This window comes from Triticum urartu, chromosome 5A (genome assembly GCF_056163025.1).
Source record: "Triticum urartu cultivar PI428250 chromosome 5A, HENAU_Tu73, whole genome shotgun sequence".
NCBI classification, from domain to species: Eukaryota; Viridiplantae; Streptophyta; class Magnoliopsida; order Poales; family Poaceae; genus Triticum; species Triticum urartu.
The window spans coordinates 117,798,058-117,816,989 of record NC_141877.1 but is presented as its reverse complement, the minus strand read 5'-3'; the positions used below and the strand labels follow the sequence as shown (position 1 = coordinate 117,816,989).

At 42.9% G+C, this 18,932-nt stretch overlaps 2 protein-coding genes across 19 annotated transcripts; one reads left to right on the top strand and one right to left on the bottom strand.

The window, feature by feature from the left end:
• Positions 1-529: 529 nt before the first annotated feature.
• Positions 530-6,901, bottom strand: LOC125508100 (DEAD-box ATP-dependent RNA helicase 34). 18 transcript variants are annotated; one of them, XR_015604071.1, is made up of 8 exons: positions 6,243-6,899; positions 5,769-5,831; positions 4,562-4,747; positions 4,114-4,441; positions 3,824-3,899; positions 3,238-3,751; positions 855-3,166; positions 530-776 (listed from the first exon to the last, which is right to left on the bottom strand). XR_015604071.1 is itself a non-coding variant. In XM_087525643.1 (8 exons), exons 4-8 carry the CDS (start codon positions 3,678-3,680, stop codon positions 663-665), a joined length of 687 nt encoding a protein of 228 aa, XP_087381769.1. In that variant the 5' UTR covers positions 3,681-3,751; positions 3,824-3,899; positions 4,114-4,441; positions 4,562-6,898; the 3' UTR covers positions 530-662. The 18 variants fall into 18 exon arrangements, 6 of the variants coding, with proteins under 6 accessions (XP_087381769.1, XP_087381771.1, XP_087381774.1 ...); XR_015604070.1 differs by having other exon boundaries at positions 5,769-5,823; XR_015604072.1 differs by having other exon boundaries at positions 4,562-4,694; positions 5,769-5,823.
• Positions 6,902-8,078: 1,177 nt separating this feature from the next.
• On the top strand, positions 8,079-16,591 carry LOC125508098 (diaminopimelate epimerase family protein). Its single transcript, XM_048672680.2, has 10 exons — positions 8,079-8,423; positions 8,589-8,756; positions 10,667-10,737; positions 10,971-11,028; positions 12,502-12,681; positions 13,378-13,462; positions 13,540-13,599; positions 13,855-13,928; positions 14,007-14,123; positions 16,230-16,591. The coding sequence occupies exons 1-9, from the start codon at positions 8,175-8,177 to the stop codon at positions 14,121-14,123; spliced, it is 1,062 nt and encodes a 353-aa protein (XP_048528637.1). The 5' UTR covers positions 8,079-8,174; the 3' UTR covers positions 16,230-16,591.
• The last annotated feature ends 2,341 nt before the right edge of the window (positions 16,592-18,932 follow it).

Genomic DNA, 18,932 nt, shown 5'->3' with positions numbered 1-18,932 from the left:
AGAACATGGATGATCCTATCCAACTTTCAAATCAAAATTCGGCCACGCTTGATGAGTTTATTCAAATGCATCAACAAAATCGTCATTGAGCAACTCATGAGAAGCTTAATAAATATCTAATTAAGTATGTATGATGCTTAAAGGGGACAATTAGAACATATATGCGAGTTGAATTCAAGTTTGCACCACTATACCATTTCAAAATTTAGTTGGATTATAATATTTTTCTTTGAACTAGTGTCTCAATTCAATACTTTCACTCATTGAATCTTTGATGTGCTATAATTTTGAGTATCACTATTCACATACGGGTATTTTAGAGGTCGACGTTGAGATGGCCTAAGAGCATCTCTAGCAGATCCCCTAAAACATCCCTGGAAAAAATTGACCGATGTGCGGTTTTGGGCTTTTTGGCCTGAACAACTACCACATACTAGTAGAGTGCCCGTGCGTTGCCACGGGCTTCTGAAATAGTTTGTTAAAGTCACATAAAGATAATGCATGCTAAATATCGTGGATAGAGACAATATAACACGATCACAATTGCATAACAATTGAAGTCCAATTCACTTGTAATGTAAACTCCTAACAAGATATCAAATTGAGAACGTATACGTATAAAGTAATGATCCAAATAAAAATATATTATAGAATATTGAGATCTACTTGATGCGCTTAAGAAATTCTCGCACAATATCAGGCAAGTTGTCTTTAGCTTCATTCGCATGATGTTTGAGCAAGTATAATAAAAACCGCTTCCTCAACTCATATCCATCCTGGAAAAGCAATATACGTAGTTAGGACGAATACTTCACATGGAAGATTTAAAAACATGTGTAACGCACAATACTCACCGCACAAACTGGTTGCACAAGGTCTTTACCGTTCCACCAGAGCATAAAATGAAAGACATAAAAACCTGACAAATCCCTGTAATTTACTAAATTTCTATTGTATTAAATATGGTGATAATAAAAATAAATGTTTGTATGATAAATTTATTACCCGTCTATGCTCATTGGAATACCATTAGGAAATACACATTGGCATTTTGATATATCAGAATGCCATCCTGGTTGCTTTATTTCGAGTGCTTCTTTGAATTCCCTCGCAAAACTTTTTAATTTCACTAAGTGCCTCAAAATTTTCATCTCCGTCGTTTGTGTTGTATGAATAGGATCCAGAATAGATACATGACATGCCTCTTTGTCGATGACGTACAAGATGTATTTGTTGGGGATCGTAGCAGAAAACAAAAAATTTCCTACGTTTCACCAAGATCAATCTATGGAGTCAACTAGCAACGAGAGAAGAGTGCATCTACATACCCTTGTAGATCGCGAGCGGAAGCGTTCAAGAGAACGTGGATGATGGAGTCGTACTCGCCGTGATTCAAATCACCGATGACCAAGTGCCGAACGGACGGCACCTCCGCGTTCAACACACGTACAGAGCGGATGACGTCTCCTCCTTCTTGATCCAGCAAGGGGGGAGGAGAGGTTGATGAAGATCCAGCAGCACGACGGCGTGATGGTGGATGCAGCAGTGAACGCAGCAGGGCTTCTGCGAGAGGGAGAGGTGTAGCAGGGGAGAGGGAGGCACCAAGGCTTGGGGTACGGCTGCCCTCCCTCCCCCCCCCTTTATATAGGCCCCCTAGGGGGTGCGCCGGCCCTAGGAGATGGGATCTCCTAGGGGGGGGGGCGGCCAAGGGGGTGTAGTAGCCCCCAAGGCAAGTGGAGGCGCCCCCTCCCCTAGGGTTCCCAACCCTAGGCGCATGGGGGGCTCAAGGGGGGCGCACCAGCCCACTAAGGGCTTGTTCCCCTCCCCACTTCAGCCCATGGGGCCCTCCGGGATGGGTGGCCCCACCCGGTGGACCCCCGGGACCCATCCGGTGGTCCCGGTACAATACCGGTGACCCCGAAACTTTTCCGATGGCCGAAACAACACTTCCTATATATAATTCTTCACCTCTGGACCATTCCGGAACTCCTCATGACGTCCAGGATCTCATTCGGGACTCCGAACAACTTTTGGATTACTGCATACTCATATCTATACAACCCTAGCGTCACCGAACCTTAAGTGTGTAGACCCTACGGGTTCGGGAGACAAGCAGACATGACCGAGATGACTCTCTGGTCAATAACCAACAGCGGGATCTGGATACCCATGTTGGCTCCCACATGCTCCTCGATGATCTCATCGGATGAACCACGATGTCGAGGACCTAATCAACCCCGTACTCAATTCCCTTTGTCAATCGGTACGTTACTTGCCCGAGACTCGATCGTCGGTATCCCAATACCTTGTTCAGTCTCGTTACCGGCAAGTCACTTTACTCGTACCGTAATGCATGATCCCGTGATCAACCACTTGATCACATTGAGCTCATTATGATGATGCATTACCGAGTGGGCCCAGAGATACCTCTCCGTCATACGGAGTGACAAATCCCAGTCTCGATTTGTGCCAACCCAACAGACACTTTCGGAGATACCTGTAATGTACCTTTATAGTCACCCAGTTATGTTGTGACGTTTGGCACACCCAAGGCACTCCTACGGTATCCGGGAGTTGCACAATCTCATGGTCTAAGGAAATGATACTTGACATCCAGAAAAGCTACAGCAAACGAACTACACGATCTTTGTGCTATGCTTAGGTTTGGGTCTTGTCCATCACATCATTAGGTCACATCATTCTCCTAATGATGTGATCCCGTTATGAATGACATCCCCATGTCCATAGCCAGGAAACCATGTCTATCTGTTGATCAACGAGCTAGTCAACTAGAGGCTCACTAGGGACACATTGTGGTCTATGTATTCACACATGTATTACGATTTCCGGATAATACAATTATAGCATGAATAATAGACAATTATCATGAACAAGGAAATATAATAATCATTTTATTATTGCCTCTAGGGCATATTTCCAACAGTATCGACCGATGGATTCATATGGAACATAAATCTACAAGTGGTAGGTATTACAGACAACAATAAACCATGACAAACAATGGAAAAAATACCTTACTTACCATGTTGCACGATAATATATATTGTTGTCTATCCCATGCCAGCTATCAAACAAAGTTGCCAACTTCTGAATAGTTTCCTTATCGCAAAAACTTTTGATCTCGTGTTGAATCCCACAGCATGGACTGAGTAAAAAAATACTATTTAAAAACATGTTCATACTAATGATGTTGAATGAATAATTATGATAACTTACACAAAATTGTAGATCCATGTAGTGTATTGGATGGTCTGTAAACAATACTTCCTCGTCACATGCCAGAATACGCACAGCAATGTTGAAAAATCATTGTCCATAGACTGCTTCATGTTAAGTATGCTTTGAATTTTTTTGAGACTTAAGCCCATTGGATGGGGTGTCGAGCTTCGGTCCCATTCTTTTCTGAGAATTGGATGGTAAGAATAACAACAGTGTATACTGGCACCTTATATATTGATAAATGCTACTTACTGCAAACACTTGGCATCATCAATGGACATGATATAGTTGCAAAGGCCGACAAGCAATTCAAATTGATCTGTGGGCATGCCGAGGATTGGGCTAGGACATCTGTCTTTGACTCCATCCGGTGGATTATCCAGGAGCTCGAGATCAGATTTTGATACATTTTCTTTAATGTCTGGTTGATGGTATATCATCCTTTTAGCTTATTTAGTTCTGAATCGAGCAAAATGACAGCTAATTTTCATCGAAAGTGCTTGATATCCTCCTGCAAGATATACAAAAAATCGATATAACATTATTCCAATAAAATAATGAGATAATGTATAAAAGGAAATACCTGGGTGAACTGATCTGTTAATACATCTGCTGTCCAATATTCCATAAAATTTAGCATAAACAGTCCACAAGATGCGCTATAATATCATAAAAAAATACTTTAGAATATCACACATCCGAATCAAATAAATAGACCATTTCGAAAAAAAAATTGTGTTCATTATACCCACATGGCTTGAATCAACTAATAGATACAGTGCGACATTTTACTATCAATATGTTATACTATATCATATTTTTATGTTGATGAGTACCAAAGAAAATAATTTTCAATTTGTGACAAGTGCTTACCCATCCGTTTGTTTTGCCTCTAGGAACTGTTCTACAACATTCCATTTTGTAACATTGAGATCAGACCACTCAAGATCTTTATTAAACTCCGGACTTTGTTCTCCAAGTTTCAAACGCTTCTCAAGTCCTAGTAACTATTTTATATATGGAAAGTAGGTTAAGGCAAACAAACATATGTCAAGAGTACCAAAAAAGTATAGTAGTTGCCGTAACAGTAAGGTCATTCCGATTGATCCGAGAACCAAGCGAGTCCAATACTTGAATCTCATGTTTTTGGGCATTGACGACTGCCAGATACCAATGACTCCGCTCAATGTTAATCGGATAGCTGGTGTAAAAATCATATAAGTTGTAGTCGTAATTAGATATAAACTATAACAAATCATTATACACATGGATTAATTAAAAAATACATCATGATAAGCATGGATGATGAGGCGAGACTAACCATATCTTGTTGTACATAAGTATTAACATGATGTACGATGCGGCGATATTTTGATGGGTCTATGTCTCTTTCTTCGTCTTCTTTTATCTGGCCAGAAACGAACATGCTAATAATATGTACCTTCCCACCCGCCCTGTCTCGTAGATGGTCGTGAGTCAGCATGCAATATATGTAAGCATTTATCACCTGCAATTCCACGTGTGGATTATATCTATGTTTTACGCGATATTATATATTGTTTATATTAATAATCACAAATTTTATGCAATTGGTCTTACACCATCGTGTAAGAACACATCATCCTTCATAAGACATTGAAGATCGTCGTTTGATAACAAGACATCTACAATGACCACGAATACGGTTTTCTTGGGGGCAGACATGATTGATTCGATGACTGTAATATCTCTAGGGGTACAAACATAGTCTGTCGGCATTATTATTATTATTGTTATTATTATTATTATTATTATTATTATAGTGCCTGATCTATCTAAGTAGTACAGAGCTGATTCGGCTAACGCTACAAATCCGTACGGGACAGGGACACCTAATCGTGATTATTTCCAACAGAGGACAGATTTCTGTGATTATTTCCAACAGAGGACATTGAAGATCGTCGTTTGATAACAAGACATCTACAATGACCACGAATACGGTTTTCTTGGGGGCAGACATGATTGATTCGATGACTGTAATATCTCTAGGGGTACAAACATAGTCTGTCGGCATTATTATTATTATTATTATTATTATTATAGTGCCTGATCTATCTAAGTAGTACAGAGCTGATTCGGCTAACGCTACAAATCCGTACGGGACAGGGACACCTAATCATGATTATTTCCAACAGAGGACAGAGCAGGGGCCGAGCCAGCACATAATTTCTGTGCATTGTAACGGGAGAAAGAAATGTAACCAAACCCTTAGCCAATAAGCACGACTCAAGAAAAAGTATCACCGCTTATCCTCTTTCTCACCCTCACTAATGGTGGCGGTGTTTACTTGATCATAACGCCTTCGAATGTGCTCAATCCCACGATAATTAGCTCGATCACCACATGGCACACTTGCCAAGCGCAAGGGGATGTTAAACACTTCAAAAAAAATCGTCCAGTGTATGAGCGGGTCACCCTCCACGGGCTGCTTTTATCCTCTAAAATGAAATTAACCTTAATTCATTATCCCATGGAATAGTAATGCTAACCTTTTGTGATGCTTCGAATTAAGAAAGTGACCTCATCTCTCCTTCCTCCTATCATCTGTACCCCTTGCCATAAACCAGGAACAGATGATTATGTGACTTGTGATGGTTCATCTGTCTTTCTTTTGTGTGCATCTTTTCTGGATTGTACATATTCATATGATTCTATTACGGCTCAAATAATCAAAAAGGTATCATAGGAATGCCACCCATAAATTTCAATAATAGATTTCTTATGCTCCTAATTTTGCATACACAAAAGCTATGCGAGGGGGAGGGCAAGCGAGGTCTGAGTTGGTCCTCCAGCCGTCATACACAAAAGCTATGCGGAAATCACCTGTACACATGTGGTCCGACACATGAATGAATCTCCACGAATGAGACGAGCAAGTTAACCCTAAAATCAAATTCTTCGCCCAAAAAATCAATTTGACAAATCCAACAATGGTAGCAGAGGGGGAGGGCTGGGCATCTTACTCGTGGACGTTGGTCTCAATGACCTGGCAGACGAAGAGGGAGATCATGGAGGTCTTGCCGGCCCCTGACTGGGCCTGGGCGATGACGCCGTGGACGGTGATGATTGGGATGACGGCGCGCTGCTGGATGGATACGCCCTTGACGACGGCTGGATCTGGAGGGGAGGTGACGGCGCACTGCTGGATGGACATGCCCTCGACGACGTCCGGATCTGGAGGGGAGGTGACGGCGCGTGCAGAGGCCACGCCCGTCGTGGTGCTGGTGGAGACTGCCGGGCGGCGGTGTCATAGGAGTGGCGGCGCATGGAGAGATGCAGCCGGCAAGGGCGTCCATGGCGTGGGGTGGTGCTACATCTCGTGGAGGAGACGGAGTCAGGGAGAGATGCGATGAATAGGAGGGGTTGGCCCCGAGGAGAGATGACCCGAAGCGTTCGGTCGGGAGCCTGTCCAGCGTGAGCTGCTCCCTCCATCATCGCCGCCGTTTGGAGAGGGGGCGTGGCCGCAGCCGACGCATTCATCGGCCACGGCGAGGCAGACGAGCCCGACGACGGGATTTGATTCGGTGGGCGGCTGCGTCCTAGGGAGGGAGACGAGAGCGGGTTAGGGATAAGGCAGAGGGTTTTTTTTGTGCGCGTGCGTGGGAAAGGATGATGTAAAAAAACCAAGGTGAAAGAGCGTGGTGGAAGAGGAGGACGAAAAAAACCGGACGAAAATGGTGCGACAAAAATTAAACACAGAACGCGACCTACCAACTGAGACATTAAGAGTAGAGATCAGCATGCATGACCAATTCGGCCCACCGAATAAGCACCCCTCGCCCACTATATGGAAGGTACCCGGTGGCATAGAAGGTTAGCCCCATCGCGTTTCGTCTCCTCCACCACTAGGCTTAGCCAAGTCCGGTGAGCAATTTCTCGCTTCTCTCCGCACCATTTTCTCAAAAGTCCGGCAGATCGATGGCTTCGGATCCGGCCGCGACTGTGGGGGGGCACATTGGGGGCGGGTGGGAGCCGTGGGGGTGCGCCTCCGAGCAAGCGCGCCTACCGCCTGTCGTCGCCGCAACCTTGCGCACGACATGAAGGCCGGAAGCTCTAGCAACGTAGTGCCATGGAGCGACGAGGACGACAAGCGCAAGGCGATGCGAGACCGTGATCTCTCCCGAAGCAGCGGCGGGGGCCATGGCGTTACGATGTGCTCAACAAACACAGCACGCCACACGTAGTGCGGACCTGCGAGACCATGGCGCCCTTCTAAAGGCCAAGGAGGTGGCGGTGACTAATGACCCGGATGCTAAGCATCGCTGGGAGAACGCCTGAAAGGAGCACATGCTCACGTGGGGCGTAGTGCACCTCCGTCTCGCAGGTCTACCTCAACATGGAGGACACCCGCATTGCAACGAGCTTGATCCATGAAGCCTAGGGTTAGGTTTTCGTTTATCTAGGGTATGGTTTGTAATTTGTATGAACTATGTTTGTTGTTCGTCTTTGTTTGTGAATTGTGTTAACGGACTACCGCGTGATCTCACTAAACAAATCTCGCCTGAAGTAGGTCTTTGAATTATCCAGTACTATCATTTTACGTATCTATTCCGCCTGATGGATTTGCAATCCGTAAGTGGATTTACTATTTGGATTTTAGGGAATCTGCTAGTCTGCTAGGGACTCTAAACATACGGCATGGTAGGACGGGTCAACACTGGCGGACAGCTCAAAATAAGAAAAAATAAATCCACCCGATGCGCAAAGGACCGTGCTCCGTCAAGAAAAAAAAGATTGGGACACGTTAGCCCAGATAACCCTCGCCCTCAATGACAGTGGGCCAACGTGTCACATGGAGCCCGCTTGCATAGAGCAGAAAGCTCCCCGTCATTAGCCGGCAGCGACGGCGACAGGGACCCTCCCCCAAACCCCTCCCCGCTCTCGCACTCGTAGCCATGTCGCCCGCCGCCGCCGCCGCCAGAGTCACATCCTTCGCTGCCAACTTCACCACCTCCACCGCCCCCTCCTCGGGCGGTCGCCTCCTCCGTCCGTTCTGTGGGAATCCGCGCCCCCGCCGCGCCGTCGCCTCGATGGCCGTGTCCGCTCCCAAGTCGCCAGCCGCCGCCTCGTTCCTCGAGCGCCGCGAGTCCGAGCGCGCGCTCCACTTCGTGAAGTACCAGGGCCTCGGCAACGACTTCATAATGGTGATGCTTTTCCCTCTCCCGTTTTTCTTTTCAAGCTACCACACGTCGTGAATACATTTGGGGGTGACATGCCGCTACCAATTCGTGCAATCCTTGCTGTTTTAGATTCTGTGCTGTGGCTAATTTTATTTATGTTATTTTGATGAATTCTGTTTGGGTTGGTAGGTCGACAACAGGGATTCGGCCGTACCGAAGGTGACACCGGAGGAGGCGGCGAAGCTATGCGACCGAAACTTTGGTATTGGTGCTGATGGCGTCATCTTCGTCATGCCGGGGGTCAACGGCGCGGACTACACTATGAGGATATTCAACTCCGATGGCAGCGAGCCGGAGGTGAGCCGCTGTTTCATTACATCACTGAATAACGTTGGGCCATAGGAAATGAGTTATGGGTTATCCGGCATTATGTTCATATCAGTTATGACCATTCTCTGCTGTGACATCTTTGCCGACATGCATATAGTTTCGTGACATTGTCTGTAGAAGGGAAAATGTATGATGTAGCCGTACAACCTCCTGTGATGCTTGAAGTGTTGTCTGGGGAAAACTATAGCCTGCAAATCCAGTCTCTGTAGCTAGTTTTATAGTTCACATTTTCTGTATACTGATACATGTACTGTCAGTCTACTTACATAATACTCCCTCTGTAACTTAATGCAAGACATTTTTGCAGTTTAATTTAAACTGCAAAAACGTCTTACATTAAGGGTGTGTTTGGTTGAGGAACCAACTGTCATGGAATGGAATGGTTCCATTCCAGAGGAACGGGTCGGTTCCGTTCTTGTGTTTGGTACGAGTAAAAGGTAGAATGGAATGGTTCTGTTCTTGTGTTTGGTTCGGAAGCACGGAATGAAAGATGGAATAACAAAAATTGAAAATTTCGGCAGCATTTCATTTGTATTTTCGAGAAAAACAACATAACAATATATATTCACAAGCATAATATATGTATTACATCACATAGAACACAATTTCATAAGATAGCAAGTTCATTCGCCAAAAAGTAAGGTTACATTCTGAACATTTGGCCCTCCTGAAGCGAGGTTAGCACTCTCTTGGTCGAAATCAGGTGCAAATCCAGTTGCTGGGAGATCCTGAAAAGATGTAAAGATGTACAGTTGTTAACAAAATAGACTCCAGCACGCACATACTAAGTTTTCTTCTTATTGTTCTTTAACTCCCTCCTTTTGCTTGATTGCTTCCATGTAGCTAGTTTGAACAGAATAGAACACCAAACTTCAATCAGAAAACTAACACAAGCCCCGCTGTAACCCGTTGCATGACTGCAGCTACGCAGCTACTCGCGGGCTGCACGTGCTCCTCTTCTTTCAAGCATCCCATCTTCGTCCCTTTGTGTGTTGCAGATCGACACAGAAATAGATACGTGAGCCGGTGACGACACAGATCCAGTGGCGGCGCATAACGAGACGAGGGGCAGGCGGCGTACCGGAGAGGGAGGGGCCAGACGAGGGGCGGTGGCGCATAACGAGACGAGGGGCAGGCGGCGTACCGGAGAGGGAGGGGCCAGACGAGGGGCGGTGGCGCACTAGACGGCGAGACGAGGGGGCGGTGTACCGGAGAGGGAGAGGCGAGACGAGGGGGTGGCGGCGCACCAGACGGCGAGACGAGGGGTCGCGGGGGAGGAGAAGAGAACGACCGGTTCCATGTAATTCCTTCGATTTGGAGGTATCACTTGGTTCCGGATCTCAGCCGAATATTCGGTTGGTGGGAATGAGCAGGTTCCATCCCAGCTGCGGACTAAACGCCAGAACGAGGGGTAGGAACGGGTCCGACCCGTTACGTTCCGCTTGGTACCTGGAACTAAACACACCCTAAGTCACAGTGGTTGTAGATCATAGAGTTGGTCGTCTAGAGTATGTTCATAATACTCTATCCAATATATTGAGGATCTATCTAGAATCATCAACAGTATACCATACATGTCCCTGCATAATATGCATGTTTTGCATATTTATCAAATTGTGAGCTTGACGGACTGTAAAGGTTTGGAAGTGCTACTGTACAAAGCAGCATTTTAGTCATACACTTCACACCATGTCAATGAGCTGCCTTCCAGAGGGAATTAAAGTTGGCATATGTTTTTTTCTTCTAGTTGTTCACTTGTTCTGTGCCGTGTTTTTTTTATCTCAATTTTTGCTAAAAAATGTGTTCACTATGGATCTTATTGTTACCATGAATTGTTTCATATGTATTTTTCATCCATTATGTATTTTATGTTTCAGATGTGTGGCAATGGAGTTCGTTGCTTTGCTCGCTTTATAGCGGAGGTTGAAAATCTACAGGGAACACATAGGTGCCAATTCATGCACGAACTTTTCAATATCCTTTGATAATTAAATTGGGAGTGAAATGGTAGGAAAGTTCCACCCGCAGATTTAATCTGTCTACCGGAATCTCAGTTTAGTATTCATATAGTTCTAATTGGATGGTATCCTGTTCTTTAAAGTGGGTACTGGTAATTTGGTACTCCTATATAGATAAACCATTATTTTAATTGCCCCCTAAAGTTACATTCTCATGTTTCAGCTTCAAAATCCATACTGGCGCTGGATTAATTATTCCTGAAATACAAGACGACGGAAAGGTAAATGCCATTTAGTTTGTTTAGTCATTTATTATTGTTGTCGCTAAATTTAGAAGGCATACACCACCATAGTTTTCCATTCATATTATTCAATCATGAGCAAGGTAAACTATTCGTTTTCATCTCCAGCAGCCTGCTATGGTTTGTTCCTGGCTCTGCAGTGGTTCAGGATTGTTTTAAGAGGAAAAATATATTTTTCGTCCCTCAAGTTTACAAAAAGTAGACATTCAGTCCTTCAAGATTTTTTGGGCGACATTTAGTCCCTCGTGTCTCAAAACCTTGCAAATTTCATCCGAAACCAGACACAAAGGGCTGACTTGTCGTTGGTTTTGACTCAAATTGACTGCCACCTCATCTCTCTCTTCCTCTCTTCGTGGGATGCATCAGCAGGCTGGCTGAGCACGCGCTGCCAAGCCCGAGTACCCCGTCGCACAGCGTGTCGCACGGCTCCCGAGCACCGTCGCACCCGAGGATCCACGACAACAGAGCATCCCATTCTGGAAGAAGGTGAGGTTGCGTGACCGGGAACTCCTGGACCTTGGAGTGGCGTTGAGTGCGCCGTCCAGGTCCTAATTGCGGGTGCAACAGGAGGTCCCTGTCAGCGGGAGTCGCATGGCCAGCAGTGCCCGCCCCACGCGGCCGCCGCTCAGCACTACTCCCCGAGCACGATCCCCGTGCGGATGGTGAGGAAGGAAGGGTAGGTAGACGACAGAGGATACCGGCTCAGATCCGGCAGCGGTTGGCTGGATCTGGCGGCGCGGGGAGCGAGGGCAGCGCGGGGGACTGCGGGTAATAGTGGCGGCGCTGGAAGGTTGTGTCCTCGCTGGCCAGTGGCAGAGGGAGGCGGCGGGGATGGACGGCTGTAGGAAGAAGTTAAGGGAGGAGAGAGAAAAATAATACCCCATCCAACGTGGCAAGTGGGTACAAAAAACCCGCGAAATGTCAGCGGTTTTCCCCTCATTTATGGTTTTGGACGATTTGTGTCAGGTTTTGGAATACGAGGGACCAAATATAGCAGGAAAAAGACAAGGGACCAAATGTCTACCTTTTGTAAACCAAATGTCTACCTTTTGTAAACTTGAGGGACGAGAAACATACTTTTCTCTTGTTTTAAACCTGCCTTAGCTTCCATGCCTCTTGCAATTTGCTAATAGGACGAACTTTTATGCTAGCATTGTTGAGTAACTGGCAATAACTTTGCACAATTTTCAGTGTGCTTGCAAGAACAATGTCATGTAGCAAGCATTTCATAATGGTTGTTATAATCTTAATTATTTTCCAAGGTTTTGCAATTTTCTTGGACACTTTAAACCGTTGAATCCCCTGGCGTCTTTTCTTGCCCCCATTAGCCTCGAGAGTGTTCCCTTCCTACCAAATTTCAAAGCACCATCTTGTCTATATGTTTGTCTTCCAACTCTGAACTTATATTGTCGATAGTAATCACATATTCCAATATATTTATCTTGTTCCCAGGTTAAGGTTGATATGGGCGAACCCATTCTTTATGGACCAGATGTTCCCACAAAACTGCCATCCACCAAGAATGAAGCTGTTGTAAAAGCGGAATTGGCAATTGACGGGCTAGCATGGCATGTAACCTGTGTTAGTATGGGCAATCCTCATTGCATCACGTTTGGTTCAAAAGAGTTGAAGGTAACGGTTTGCGAATTGCCCGTTTACATGTTTTGAACTTTGCTTTATTCTGTCTATACGGATGAAAAAATGCCTGCCTTCCCTCAACAAATAGATTTGCAACTTCATTTCCTTTTCTTTCAAACTGCCTTTTGTCAAAGCTCAGAAATTTCTTTATGCCTACTGAATTTCATCTCTGCGTGTTCTACCTCCAGTTTTCTATGACCAAAAGGTCCTTGTAGCAAAGACATCGCCTAACAATTTATGTGGACTTCTGTTTTGTTTTGCCTCTGCAAGCTTTTCTGCCTTCTCTGTGTGCTTCTGATACAAAATGACGCAATTTTGATGAATGTCTTTTTGAGAAAAAAAAGTGAACCAGTGGGTTTTCTTTATGGAAACAATAGGGAGGGATCGGTTGTCTTTGCATTCCATTTTGTTCATTGCCAGTTGTCACCAAGTATTTTTTCTCTTCAATAAATTTGTGACAACACCTATGTTGTATGCCTTTGGACTGCAAGGAAAGTTTCTGTAAGATGCATATTGTTACTGCTCAATTCGAAGTCCATTTTTGCAGATATTGTAATGAATTGCCTCTACCACCTGTCTGTTGTAAATTTTGCTACAAATGAAGTGACTGCTATTTGCTAGCAAATCATATTTAGGTTAGCCTACCTGAGCTGTTCAGATGAGTTTATTATTTTCTTGGCTGGACCACAGGTTCTGCATGTTGATGATTTGAAGCTTAGTGATATTGGGCCCAAATTTGAGCATCATGAAATGTTTCCTGCTCGGACCAACACTGGTAACTTTTTATGCTGCTATATGCTTAATGTAAATGCCCTTGCATTTGTGTTTTATTAAGTAAGTTTCTTTCTGCAGAATTTGTGGAGGTCTTGTCTCGCTCACACCTCAAAATGCGAGTTTGGGAGCGGGGTGCTGGTATAACTGATATCCCCTTGATCTTCCTTCAATTTTATAGGACATGATTGTGCTTGAACATGAGAAATCCTTTCCCTCCCTGCATTATCTTTATATGTTATAAAAATGTTACACATCTTTTGGTCCTCCAAAACATTAACCCATAGTGTAAATAACTCCAATATCTGATGATTTTGAGTGAGATATCCTCTTATCTCCAGGCATTTCTTTCATGTAGTGGATATGACAAAATAAAATTTATGATCTGGACTGTAGGAGCAACTCTTGCTTGTGGGACTGGTGCTTGTGCCGTTGTTGTTGCAGCTGTTCTTGAGGGCCGAGCTGAACGGGTCTGTACCTTATTATTTTTTCTACACTTGTCAATTTTACCTTATTTGTTGATGTATATATTTTTTGTTGTGATACAGAAATGTGTAGTTGATTTGCCTGGTGGGCCATTGGAAATTGAGTGGAGGGAGGATAACAATCATGTTTACATGACTGGTCCTGCTGAGGCTGTCTTCTACGGATCTGTTGTACACTAGGTCAGCTGGCTGGCAGCTGCTCTATGAGGACTTAAGATTTAAGAAAATATTTAGAAGTTTATTATTCAAGTCATTATAATCAGCATGCACAATATATATATTTCTTTGTTTTGTTAGGACCTTCTGAATGGCAAGATTAGTTTAGTCTTTGTAGCGAGTCTTACTATTTTGAAGGTCATGCGTGTTGATTTAACCGAACTTTGTATTTCTGTTGTCTATTCTCCACTAATATGTGTTTGTTGAAAATGCATTCCTTGATCCTGACTGGGAAATATTATTAGGGCAACACAAACTGAAAGGGCAAGCCACAGATTTAACAGTTTTACCTGACAATACTAATGGAGTTAGGGATTACAGGAGAATGCCTAATCTGTAGCCTCCTGAAGGAATAAGCAATTACAGTAGCCTACTACTCCCTCACTGTTCTTGTGAAAGAGTAGTAGGCTACTAGGTTGTTGTCATCAATGATTTCTCAATACAGTTGTTTACGGCCTTTTTTTAGAAAAAAAACTTAAATAAAGAAGAGCTAGCCCTGCTGTTAATAATTCTTTATTTAAGTATATCATCACTTGTTTATGAATATTAATTAAAACCAGGTCAATTTTCCATAGTTATTGTCTCATTGCTATCAGAGCCACTCAAAAGATCCCCCCGCCCGCTTGTTTTACTCTGGTTGGCCATGGTTTGTTCCTACGTGGGCACCACTTCAGCTTCTCTCCTGCCTTCATATCAGCATCAGATTTCTGCCCAAACTGATAAACTGTTTAGGAGAACATCAGTTCTGAAGTTTGTTGGTTCAAATTTTAACTAGAATTGAAACTGTCCAGAAAAATCTGAAAAATACAGAAAATGGTCCTCTGCTATGCCGGCACTGATACGGATACATATTTTATTCTCATTTTTAAAGTACAGGAATACGTTTTACTACTTTTTTAAATCACAAATAAATGTGCGTGGTTGCTAGGAACAGCAGATTACCTTGTTGTTCGCTCTTTTCCTAAGCATGCAGAAGCCTCCAAGCCTGAACAATGTAAATATTGTAACTTTGAATAATGAAAATTGAAAGGTTCAGCAGCACATCAGTACACCACTTTTGAGAGTTTAAAGCATCGATCTACACTCCAAGTTCCAAATCCATGTTTCCATCTAGCAACAGCTAACAACAAGTGTTAAACGATACCAAGACAGAGAGGAAGCAACAAGCCAACAACCAAACATAAAAATGTTCAATATACATAGCATAGGTGGCAGTTAAGAACTTCAGTTAAGAACAGTTCAGTACTTCAGTTCTAGACATAGATACATACACCACAGCTCAGTAAACATCCCTGTTTTCGAGGTCCTCTGACAGTTAAAATCCAGCCGAGACCTAGCAATAGTTTAGGAGAGAATCAGTTCTGAAGTTTTTGGTTCAAAATTTGGCTCAAAATTCAAACTGTCCTGAAAATATTCAGATAACGTTGAGAATCAAACATAATCCCCTGACACTACCATTAAAATTTCAGTTAGAACTGAGCAATAGTTTAAGAGAAAATAAATTCTCAAGTTTGTTGTGAGGTGCTGATGTGAAGATGAGAAAGGAGCTGAGGTGGCGGGCACGTAGGACAAAACCACGGTTAACCACAGTCAACAGGCAAGGAGGGTCTTCTCCGTGGTTTTGAGGCTGGGGGTTGTCACTTAAACTTCACCAAGAGTTTGGGGGGTTGGCGTGTGGGGTAGGGGGTGGGGGGTGGGGGAGGGTAATGTGGATCTATCTCTTGTTGATTTTTTTCTTCTTTTTATGCAAGTTTTAATTAGAATATCTTACTTGCCAACTGATTGATAGTTCTAATGCCATGCACAAGTTAGTACTTATTTAAGTGAGATGAAGATCTTTCTCTGACCCAATATTTATTTAATCTAGTATACGAATTTCATTATGTTACAAGTTAGTTATAATGCATGAACTGATTGATACTTCTAATGCCATGCGCAAGTTAGTAAGTGAAATGAAGATCTTTCTCTAAGCCATGATGCTATTGCACTATTTTGCCATAATTCATGAGTTCACATTATGCATGCAAAGTCTTACCAGACTTTTTTTATTGTACTTGCCAAACTTTTTAGGTGCTGGGGATGAAGATGGAAGGGTTACATAACTCAGAGCCTGAAAAAATGATTACAAGGTCTTTCAAAACACTTTCCTGGTACCAGTGTCCCTCCCTTCTTGATAATGACTGCTCACTGTGGGCAAAAACGAGGGAATGCTATGGGCAGAATTAGAGGCTTTCTTTTGAACCAATTTAGGTGTATTTTACATTTTAACCTTTTGTACTCCTTCAGTATCATGTTAGAACCCTGTGTTGGGTTATGGATCTGTCCTGTCTTCTTTCTTTGCTAATAAGCTTGGGCTGCCTATGCATAGCTTGAATATTGTTATCTACAAATTTACCTTGATTTACTGCATAATGATTGGGCTTATCTGTTAATTGGTGAGATTTGGTATTATCAGGAAGTTTTTGTATATGATTGGGCTTCTGATTGCTGACATCATGGGCTATTAGTCATTGTTAATTCACAACTAGAATTGTATTTGTATGAAAGAATAAGTGTTACTTATCTTCAAGACATGTTGGATAGTAATCCATGTTTGCTAGTTAACATTTCTGGTATCCTGGAGCTATCATCTGATCAACTGTTTTGAACTTCACTGGTTAAATGCAGTGCCATGTACCTGGTTCCTGCATATATGTAAAATATGTGAAAATAATTTCATCCAAACCAACTGCAACTATGTCCAGAAAGAAAGAAGAAATAACATCATACAAGTTGGTGAATTTGTTATTCTTGTTTGCATTTGATGTATTTTCACTTGAAGACAAGTGTGGGACTTTGGAGGTTTGGACCCGTTTGCTCCTCCCTGCTCGGAAAGCCTTTCCATGTATATGAATTTGCTTGAAGTGCCAGCCATGTGTTTTCTCATTTCTGTCTCAAGCACTATTATACTTAACATCACTCACGCATCATATCCTTGCACTCGTGTGCTCCTATTTTATTAGCCATGTGATCTTTCAGATTTAGCCCCTCGACATAAAATTTTGACATGTGATGGCCATGGATTCGTCAGAGAACTATTGAGCAAAACTGCAGAACACTTTGTTCAGGATTCATCCTGCCAAGGCTCCCTCCATTTTATGGCATTGGTGTTCTGTCTTGTTTCTTGTCCAAAGCACTTTTGTCTGCCTTATTTTGATCTTTATCATATTTTTAATTCACCCTGCTAAGTTACAACTATAAGTTTTTTAAGTTGCTGGGGGTCCACAGTCATCCTATCGCTATCAGCGCTACCCTCTTTTTGTTTTTTCTGGAGGCACCATACGACAATATTGGTTGGGTCCAGGTGGTTAAGCACTAGGGATTTTGTTCAATCGAAAGATAAATGAAGGGTCAGTTTCACTAAAGTAGAGGATACAAAGTTCTCTATACAGGCCACTTATAACCACCTTCTAATTCCCCTATCACCGTGTAATTTCTGCTTTCCTGCACGCATAACCTGCAAGATTGCTAGAAAATTGGTGCAAACCCAACTTTAATGAACTAGAATTCTAATGCTAATCGATCAATTCTTTTTTCTAAAGAAACCAAAGAATAAAAGATAGTCCACTTGCTTTTTTTTTAACTTTTCATCTTTTTGCAGGCTAGGCTATGGACATTGATAATTCTGTAGCCACGAGATGATGAGCCCATTGTAGAGCATTCTGTAAAAGAACTAGACAGCTTTTGCTTGCTTGCTGCTGTTTATGACGTGTTTCAGAAGTTTCCTATTTGTCCTGCTTAGATCAAAGATTTTCCCTCCATTTCAATCTTTTAAGGCCAATGCACACTTTTGTTAGGGTCAAATTTTATAAGCTTTAGCCAACAGTTGGTCCATCAATCTGTATGTTTGGTCATGTAAAAACTAAGACAATGTAGTTACAAAATTAAAATAAAACTAAGACCATGTATACTTCTATGTTTGAAAATAGTTGTAAAGTACTCATATGCTGCGATGTAGATATATTTGTCGAAATGCATCTTGAAAAACATTAAAATTTGTGGGTCTTTTACTTAACGAAGGAAGTACCATCTCCCAGCACAACATTCATGAACTTTGCCTGCTGTAACTTTCATGTAGTAGCATATATGGTTACACATTTATTTCCCGAACCACTGTTTCTAGGTAGAGGGTAGCCATCAGGGCCATCAATCTGCCAATCATCTGCTTTGCGTGCTTGTGTTGCATTATATGTCAGAGTTCACTATTTTGTCTTTCTTTTGTAACCACGATTCTGAAATCTTGTTCTCCAGCTGTATGACTTGTTCATATGCATGAAGGGTTAGGGGATAAAATTTTACTTGAAGAAACGCTTTCTCAATCTAGAGCCAGGTTTAAGAAATAATTCTAAATATAGACTTGGGAGTTTCTGTAAATTGAAAGCTCATTTTTAGTGGAATTATTTTGTGTTTCATTTGCTCTTCCAGATATTTGTTCTGTAATGTTTTGCCATAGTCTTTTGGCTGTTCGACCTCGTATTTTATCTTCAAGACGTCATGGACATGTGGCTCCTGACTCCTGATAGCTATGCCTTTTTTTTCCTATCCCGTAACTTGAAAGTTGCCACTATGGAATAGTATCACAGCTAGATGGGGACACTAGTTCCAGTTGACTTCTCCCCAGTTAATGCAAAGCAATCTTCAGCGGTTTTACCATTGTTTGTACTATATTTTCAATTGAATCAGCATGATCTTCTCAGTTATAACATTTCTAGACCCAATCGGCAAGCATTTAAG

What these genes read in the sequence shown, in the direction of transcription:
- LOC125508100 (XM_087525643.1), bottom strand. Translation starts at nt 3,680, where the DNA reads ATGATATACCATCAACCAGACATTAAAGAAAATGTATCAAAATCTGAT. An exon ending in GATGATGCCAAGTGTTTGCA is followed by an intron (nt 3,424 to 3,492) that starts GTAAGTAGCATT and finishes TCCAATTCTCAG; the next exon opens with AAAAGAATGGGACCGAAGCT. An exon ending in ACATGGATCTACAATTTTGT is followed by an intron (nt 3,167 to 3,237) that starts GTAAGTTATCAT and finishes TTTTTTACTCAG; the next exon opens with TCCATGCTGTGGGATTCAAC.
- LOC125508098 (XM_048672680.2), top strand. Translation starts at nt 8,175, where the DNA reads ATGTCGCCCGCCGCCGCCGCCGCCAGAGTCACATCCTTCGCTGCCAAC. An exon ending in AGTTTGGGAGCGGGGTGCTG is followed by an intron (nt 13,600 to 13,854) that starts GTATAACTGATA and finishes TCTGGACTGTAG; the next exon opens with GAGCAACTCTTGCTTGTGGG. An exon ending in TTGAGGGCCGAGCTGAACGG is followed by an intron (nt 13,929 to 14,006) that starts GTCTGTACCTTA and finishes GTTGTGATACAG; the next exon opens with AAATGTGTAGTTGATTTGCC.